The 9,169-nt window shown below is 46.4% G+C and overlaps 1 protein-coding gene and 1 long non-coding RNA gene across 2 annotated transcripts; both read right to left on the reverse strand.

Moving 5' to 3' along the window:
• Nucleotides 1-2,431: 2,431 nt before the first annotated feature.
• Nucleotides 2,432-9,047, reverse strand: LOC127160352 (uncharacterized). Its single transcript, XR_007826711.1, has 3 exons — nucleotides 8,923-9,047; nucleotides 2,646-2,804; nucleotides 2,432-2,554 (listed from the first exon to the last, which is right to left on the reverse strand). It is a non-coding gene; the product is annotated as an uncharacterized LOC127160352 (long non-coding RNA).
• LOC127160351 (uncharacterized) lies at nucleotides 3,671-5,223 on the reverse strand. The gene has a single exon (XM_051102996.1). The coding sequence runs from the start codon at nucleotides 5,208-5,210 to the stop codon at nucleotides 3,897-3,899; it is 1,314 nt and encodes a 437-aa protein (XP_050958953.1). The 5' UTR covers nucleotides 5,211-5,223; the 3' UTR covers nucleotides 3,671-3,896.
• Nucleotides 9,048-9,169: the final 122 nt, after the last annotated feature.

Raw genomic sequence — 9,169 nt, forward strand, 5'->3', positions numbered from 1 at the left:
TTGCCTGTTTAGTTTCAGTCCTGCCTTTTTGTGCTTGTTTTAACACTTCACAAAGTCTTTTGTCATGGTCGTTTTGCGTTCTTCCCCATATTATTATGTCATCCAGGAATACTCATAAACCTTCCATACCATCAAACAGCTGTTGCACTGTCTGGTGAAATACCTCTGGCGCCAAACAGATACCAAAAGGTAAGCGAAGGAAACAGTGTCGCCCGAAGGGTGTATTGAAAGTACACAACTTAGCACTTTCTTCATCCAGAAAAATTTGGTAGAAACCTGACGATGCATCCAGTTTAGAAAAATAACATGCACCTGACATTGTGCTTGTTATGTCAGTCTTTGTTGGCAACTTGTAGTGCTCTCTTTTGATCCACTTGTTTAAATCTCTTGGATCTACGCAAAGTCTTAGATCTCTGTTTTTCTTTTCTACAATTACAAGAGAATTTACTCACTCTGTTGGCTCCTCTATTTGTCTCATTATTCCTTTTTGGATCAAAGATTGCAATTCAGATCTCAACCTTTCTTTGAGGGCAACTGGAACCTTCCTGGCTGGATGTATGACTGCTTGAGGATTTTCTTTCAGCTGTATCTTGTGTTTGCTTGGTAGACAACCCACACCTTCAAACACATCTTGGTACTGTTTAACTATCTTGTTAACACTAGTTACCATCTCATTCTGTTTCTCAGCTGTGCCACTCTGTTTAACTGCTCTACTGTGAATCACATGCACTCTCTTTATGAGCCCCAAATTTTCACAAGCCTTCAGCCCAAGTATAAGCTGTCTGTTGCCCTCTACCAGTACACACATTACATTAACAGACTGTCCTGTTTTTGCTGTCAGTGTGATCCTACATACCCTGACAATGTTCACATTTTATTTACTGAACCAACGACTCACTTCTTTCAACATTTCCGCTTGACAATAAAGCGTAGGCCTATTTGTATTCCCCATCGGTCATAAGCATGAGCATTGATCGAGTGCTACATGTTTTTCAATTTGTACACTTTTGGCAGATTTGCTAGAGGGACTATAATGCCACCTTGTAATGTGATCACAATTAAGAACCATAACATTACACCACATGCCCTTGAAAAGGTTATAGACATAGTCTTTTATACAGGAAATATGTTTGTACAATTTACAAAAGAAACATGTTAAAATATAAAAAGAGATGCTCTTCTAAACTATTTTTAGGTTTTAATGTTGATTTTGATGCTAGTTGATGATGATGTATATCTTTTTCATTGTTTTTGTACAGTTTTTAGATGAAGACTACTCTCAGAGTTTGGTCAAGCATGCAGTGAGTGTTCACAGGAAAACGTGTGCAAATACAGTATAAGAGAATGAAATTAAAGCCCTTCTACATGAGAGTGTTTAAACTAAAACTGTGATGTACTGTTAGAGCATCTTTCAGGTCTGTCTACAAAGTGGCGCAAGACACAAGGCCTCAACATGAAAAGTGAGTCTTACTGTTTTTCTGTTACATCTATTACATTTAAAACACTTCAAGTTACACATTAATAATTGAAGATGTTGTGGAAACACTATTTTCTTTGTACGTGTCTCTAAACATGACTTCAGTTAATAAACCATTGTTCATTGTTGATAAGTAGTTAATATAAGTGAGAGGTGGATGATTCAGACCGTTTTATTCAGTTGTTGTGTTTTAGGTTTGATCCAGGAAGCAGGTACAACTGCAACTGTGCATTGTCATGTTTGCCTTAATAACCAGCTCTTCTTTAAGAAAACATGCGGTAAGCAGTCTTTAACACATCTTAATTCTCTTAATTTTTCACAATTTTAAAAGTTTAGCTTAAATATTAGTTTTTAGCCAGTTATAAAAGTGTCAGACATGGAGCTTATATGTATTTTTAAATAATTACAAGTATTACAGGTTCTGGGTAGTTGGATGCCTGTAAGTGGTGAAAACTTGACAGTAAATGCGACAGCCGAGAGTGTTACTCAAACACTCCTCTGCGTTATTTTAATATTCGTGGCATTTAGCATTAGGTGAATTCTCACTGTCTCACCCTGTGTATATTTATATAATTCTTCATTAATATCTTAACATATTATTATATCTTTTCTTAACCATTTGCACACACAAGCATTATCCGACTCTCCTCCTGACCACAGACGGAGGTTTACAAGCCACTTTTTCCTGCGCTTTTCAGTCAGTTTCTTGCCTTTCCCCCTTATAAACAGCTAATTTTCATACATGATTGAGCATCCATAAACAACACAAAATATAGGCATTTTTGAGTTACTGCTAGTGATTCCTATGGAGAAAAGGGCATGTTACCAAGACGCCCCCATGGCTAAACGATTGGAAAATGTATAAATGACATTACCAAACAGCACCAAAACCAGGTCCTAACATTATCAAAATTTAAGCACATTTTAAACCTTGAAAATGACATTTTAGGACCCTGAAGATTGAACTAGAAAAGAAGCTCACATTCTGGCACCTTGCTGGAGCATGTTTAAGTGTGTCTGACACTATGTCCTCCACTTTGTCTTGCTGGAGTCCAGGATTGGATCTCATTACTGCCTCTGTAAAATGAAGACCCATAATTATGACACAATATTTTAAAAAGTACTGGTAATACTGATTGTTTTGGATTAACTGACTTATTGGACTTACTTTTTATGACTTTCATAACAATCATGTTTTGGAGCGGCCTCTTCCCTTTTTTCCCCTTTAGGCTGAATTCCTTCCAATCGTTGTAGGAGGACACTGCCCGCATTACCCGCCGGGTGTTCTCCCCAGGGTTTGGACCTCCAACAGGCTTAAATGACGTGTCTGCAAGATGGAATACATCTAAATGGATCAGTTGATATTTTTGTTAATTAACATAAATCTGTTAATGAAGCGTTACAGATCACCAGTAACACACCACTCTCTTCCTGAATGTGTCTTCTTTTAGATTCTCTTTTAGAGAGAGGAGTTCATCGATGGTGTCACACACATCAAGTCTAATCTCCTCTGCTCGCTGACCAGTCCCATCACCCAGCACACGACAATAAAGTTCATACGTGGCAACTACTGAGCTCCTCATTGCTTTCATCTCACTCTCCATGCTTACTATTTTTTGTGTGAGTAGGCTCAGGAGGTTATTTGAGGAGAATCGATATTGTTTCGTTAATTTCAAGTTAAGTTAGTTTCAAATTAAGTTCTGCATATGTATTCTTTTCATTTCACCATAATCCTCAGCCTTGTCTTAAAGGGATCGTTCACCCAGAAATGAAAATTCTGTCATGTTGTTTCACCCGTAAAACCTTTGTTCATCTTCAGAACACAGATTAGAATATTTTTGATTAAATCCGAGAGCTTTCTGGCCCCCCGTAGACAGCAGTGTAACTGAAATGTCCCCGCAGTGAATCAAGTGAGATAGAGAGATGTGCAGAGCAGGAGATGAAAGGAACAGGATGAAGAACTGCTGCTTCACAACATTTTCAAACTTGTGAATCCATTAGAATCGTTAGAAGACAGAATTGCAATTCATATATTCATATTTTTTCGTACACTCCTAGTTTTGACAGCATGGTAACAATTCTTCCTCTTCTCTAAAGCAGCGCAGCATGGCCTTGCCATGTTTGTTGCAGGTTCCTGATGCAGGGTTTATGTAAATTTCAGGGTTTGTAACTGTAACGAGATGAACGAGACGAGAGGCGAGCGGATCCATATGCAAACTTTTATTTAAATCGCGAGACAAAGACATGGTCGTACAGGCTGGGTCGAGACGGGAGCAGACAGGAATATCAAAGGCAGAGGGAGAGAGAGTAATCCAATAAACGTGAGCAAAAGTCCAAAAGGCAGGTGGCTAGACAGTCCAAACGAGAAACCAGGCGAGAGAACAAAACCAGGAACCAGGAACGAGGAAACTAGGAAACGCTAACGATAACAACAACAGGATAATACAACCAACCGTGAAGTGCACTGAAAAGGAGCGGGGTTTTTATAGGGCGCCTGATTGGTCACGGGGACTGACGCAATAAGAGCAGTGGAGGATGGGAGATGCAGTCCGAGATGTATAGTGACAGTCAGAGTGCGTAAGTGATGCGAGAGTGACATCTGGTGGTTGGTGGACAACGGGACACAGACCAGATTCGTGACATAGCCCCCCCCCAAGGAGCGGCTTCCAGACGCTCCAACAGAGTAACAGTCCAGGGGAGCGGTGGGGCGGGAGCGAGACAGGGCGAGGGCTGGAGGACCAGGTCCCTGCGGAGGACCCGGTGATTGAGGCAGGACCGGCAGCACCAAGGCCCTCCAGGACGGAGCCGGGGGCGGAGCATGAGGCACAGGCGTACTCCAGGGCGGAGCTGAAGGTAGAGCAGTCCTCCGGGGCGGCACTGGAGGTGGAGCAGGACTCCTCCACGGCGGAACCGGAGGTGGAGCAGGATTCCTCCAGGGCGGAACCGGAGGCGGAGCAGGACTCCTCCACGGCGGAACCGGAGGTGGAGCAGGATTCCTCCAGGGCGGAACTGGAGGCGGAGCAGGACTCCTCCAGGGCGGAACTGGAGGCGGAGCAGGACTCCTCCAGGGCGGAACAGCCCTCTGGGGCGAAACAGGAATCTGCGTCACTGTCTGGGACCTGGGGAAAGCAGGGACAGAGGAGGCAGACAGAATAGGGGGAGAGGGCGCAGCAGCCCCCCAGGGCGGAACAGGAGGCGGAACAGGAGGCGCTGCAGCCCTCCGGGGCGGAACAGGAGCCTGCGTCATGGTCTGGGACCTGGGGAGAACAGGGACAGAGGAGGTAGACAGAATAGGGGGAGAAGCAGAGAGCTTGTAAGGGGACGCCACCTCCAAGGGAGGATCCACAGCCGAAGCTGACACCTCAGGAGGTATTGGCGCGGCTTCTCCGACCGAGGGGAGCTCTGGAACAGGCCAGTGACCAGACGGGAGCTCTGGAGCAGGCTTGTGACCAGACGGGAGCTCTGGAGCAGGCTTGTGACCAGACGTAGCCTCTGGAGCTGGCCTGTGAGCAGACGTGACCTCTGGAGCAGACTTGAGACCAGACGGAAGCTCTAGAGCAGGCTTGTGAGCTGACGTGGCCTCAGGAGCTGACTTGTGAGCAGGCGTGACCTCTGGAGCAGACTCGAGACCAGACGGGAGCTCTGGAACAGGCTTGTGAGCTGACGCGGCCTCTGGAGTGTAGTGTGCGGCCCACATACTGAAAATGGTAATTGCCATCACACTGGCAGACATGATGTGACGAGGCTCGGGGCGGTCAGACGGGACATGACTCGACTCTGGGCCGTCAGGCGGGACGTGACTCGACTCTGGGCCGTCAGGCGGGACGTGACTCGACTCTGGGCCGTCAGGCGGGACGTGACTCGACTCTGGGCCGTCAGGCGGGACGTGACTCGACTCTGGGCCGTCAGGCGGGACGTGACTCGACTCTGGGCCGTCAGGCGGGACGTGACTCGACTCTGGGCCGTCAGGCGGGACATGGTGAGGCTTTGGACAGATAGACGAGACATGACTGGGCTCTGGAAGGTCAGATGAGACGTGACTTGACTTGGTAGGAACAACTGGAACATGACTTGACTTGGCTGTGACTTGACTTGACTTAGTAGAAACAGCAGCTGGTGCAGGTTCAGAAGAGGCAGACACGACCCTGACCGATTGTGGCCTGGCTGACGTGGCGTTAGCAGGCGCTGGCTGGGCTGGCGTGGCGTTAGCAGGCGCTGGCTGGGCTGACGTGGCGTTAGCAGGCGCTGGCTGGGCTGGCGTGGCGTTAGCAGGCGCTGGCTGGGCTGGCGTGGCGTTAGCAGGCGCTGGCTGGGCTGACGTGGCGTTAGCAGGCGCTGGCTGGGCTGACGTGGCGTTAGCAGGCGCTGGCTGGGCTGACGTGGCGTTAGCGGAGATTTTAGCGTCAAGCTCTGGCGTGGCAGCCATCTTTGCGACAGGCTCTGGCGTGGCGGCCCTCTTGAGCAGTGCAGACTCGGACTCAGGAATGATGGCGGAAGCTTGACTGGACTTGGAAGCTTGACTGGACTTGGAAGCTTGACTGGACTTGGGAGCTTGACTGGACTTGGAAGCTTGACTGGACTTGGCAACAGCAGCAGCTTGACTTGACTGGACTTGGAACCTGGCTTGAGCTGGCTTGAGCCTGACTTGACTCTGGAGCAACAGCAGCAGCTTGACTTGGCTCATGAGGATCAACTGTGACTTGGCTCGACTCGTGGAGAACGGCAGCTGTGTCTTGACTTGAGCCAGGGGTAGCCGCCGCGACATGGAGTGCCATTTTAGCTGCCCAAACTGTCATTAGGGGTGTATCCAGCACGTGGGCCATCATGACCACAGGTGGCGTCCGGGTGTTGACCACAGGTTCTGGAATGGCGTCCACATTGTGGAATGGCTTGGAGACGGCAGCCATCTTGTGCAGTGGCTCTGGAATGATGGCTGTAATTTGACTTGCGACAGGGGCAATGGCTCTGACTTGACTTGACGCAGGAAACACAGCTCCAGCTTGATTTGACACAGGAACAACAGCTGTAGCTTGTCTTGACTTGACAACTTGACTTGACTCAGGGGAAACAGCTGCAGCTTGACTTAACTTGGAAACTTGACTTGACTCAGGAAATACAGCTGCAACTTGACTTGACCCAGAAACTTGACTTGACTCAGGAAGGACAGCTGCAACTTTATATGGCTCTGATATGGCAGCTGTGACGTGACGAAGCTCTGTTTTCACCGCCATCTTGTGAACGGACTCCGCCGTCGCCGCCATCTTGTGAGCGCACGCCGGCGCCGCCGTCATCTTGCCAACGAGCGCGCGCCGCAGTCGCCGCCATTTTGTGATCGGGCACCACAGTCGCCGCCATTTTGTGATCGGACACCGTCGCAGCCCCATTTTGTGCACGGGCTCAGCTGCCATTTTGTGCACGGGCTCAGCTGACGCCATCGTAGCTTGGGCGCGCTCCGACACGGCCGCCATCTCGCGAGCGATCCAGGCGGAAAACTTGGTTTTGGCGTCGTGATCCGGCGTAACCACCAATCTGCGAGCGGGGTGCGGAGCTGCCGCGTCCGCGTTGTCGCGTTCCCCCTTCGCGACCCCCACAGTACACGGCGAGCCCACACACAATAAGGCAAAGTTCATAAATTCCGCAAGAGACGAACGCGGACCCTCGCGTCTCAGCCTCGCCCTTAAAGGCTGATTTACGCCATCACAGAAAGTTTCAATAATTGTACAGTCCGGGAGGGTGGAATAATTTGAAATGGAAATAAACTCACGGGTGTACTGCTCGAGTGTGTGTGATCTCTGTTTGATCCGAAATAAAGTCCTGTTGGTGTCCATATCTGCAGAATGTCCGGGTGAAAAGCTGCTGGATCCTTTTGTGACGGTTGGTTCTGTAACGAGATGAACGAGACGAGAGGCGAGCGGATCCATATGCAAACTTTTATTTAAATCGCGAGACAAAGACATGGTCGTACAGGCTGGGTCGAGACGGGAGCAGACAGGAATATCAAAGGCAGAGGGAGAGAGAGTAATCCAATAAACGTGAGCAAAAGTCCAAAAGGCAGGTGGCTAGACAGTCCAAACGAGAAACCAGGCGAGAGAACAAAACCAGGAACCAGGAACGAGGAAACTAGGAAACGCTAACGATAACAACAACAGGATAATACAACCAACCGTGAAGTGCACTGAAAAGGAGCGGGGTTTTTATAGGGCGCCTGATTGGTCACGGGGACTGACGCAATAAGAGCAGTGGAGGATGGGAGATGCAGTCCGAGATGTATAGTGACAGTCAGAGTGCGTAAGTGATGCGAGAGTGACATCTGGTGGTTGGTGGACAACGGGACACAGACCAGATTCGTGACAGTAACTGTCATAATTTTAAAAAACAATATCGTTTGCATTGAACTTTGAGCATCGTAACTTTGAAATCACAATCAACCACCCCTTTACTGACATTTAAACTCATTTCATTGTTAAAGCAACACATTTACATCATTTCTGTGAAAAGATATAAAAGACAGCTGGGAAGTCATTTGAAATGTAGCTGTAGTGTCATGGCTGATCTCGCTCTGCTGGAAGATTCAGCAAACTGTGCACTGCACAGAGAATGTGTTTTCAGAGACCACACTGATCTTAGTGCAGCACAGAATGGCTTCTCAAAAATTGCTTTCTTTGCCATGATTTCGGCAGGACATATACATTCACATGATTTATAAAGGGAGGTGTTGTCACCATATATTGTTCACTGAAGGTGTTTCTGAATGCAAATGACCATGAATGTGAGCGAGCATAGTGCTTAAGAAAGTGGGATTAAACAACAACGATCACTTTCTGGTGTGTGTAAGAACCACACGCATGTTTGAGAAATGCAGATTTTTTTTTTTTTTATTGCAATACTTTCTAAATTTTATTTTTAGCAAAAAATAGAATCTAAATCTCTTGTAATGCTAAATTATCAGCAAATCTTTAATTAAGTCATCTGATTATGTACAAATGTTTGTATTTCCACTCAAAAAAAAAAATGTTTTGCATAAACTCAGATTAGTGAGGCCTACGATCAAGAAATCTGTAACCTGTATTGAATCCAATATTTGGTGATAATTTAGCAAAACAAGGAATTTGCAAGCAATTTCACTTTTGACCAATGTTGTTACAGGCTACATGACAAAAGGGGTTCAAAAATACATATGAAAAAAGTAGAGAGCTACAGATTTATGAGACAAAAACCCATATGGGCATTGTGCGTAAATACGTAAACACTTAAAGAAAAAAACTTACTTTTTTCTGCTCTTGATTACTCTTGATTACCTCTTCATCTACTCATTCCTGTGTATCCATGTTTCTTTAATAAACTCTCTTAATACAAGTTAACCATGCCCTCACTCTACATCAAGTCTGTCAACTTTCTATTTTGCAGATATAAAATAAGCAAACTCAACCAAAATGACACGATACCTGTTCTGAACTTGCTTCTGGCAAACAGGGTCTTGACATCTCAGTCACGGCATCTTCTATTATCTGTAAAAGACAGAATGAATGGATGAAAATACTGATGTCAAATATTTGCACAAGCTAAAGAAAGTACAGAACTAAATCTAGACTCCTAAGTCACTAAGACCAAATCATAATCCTAAAATGGATGTTTCCAGCAATCACCTCTGGACATAAATGTTTTAGAAACATGTCACTACATATATATAGT

This window comes from Labeo rohita, unplaced genomic scaffold (genome assembly GCF_022985175.1).
Source record: "Labeo rohita strain BAU-BD-2019 unplaced genomic scaffold, IGBB_LRoh.1.0 scaffold_334, whole genome shotgun sequence".
In the NCBI taxonomy this organism is placed as follows: Eukaryota; Metazoa; Chordata; class Actinopteri; order Cypriniformes; family Cyprinidae; genus Labeo; species Labeo rohita.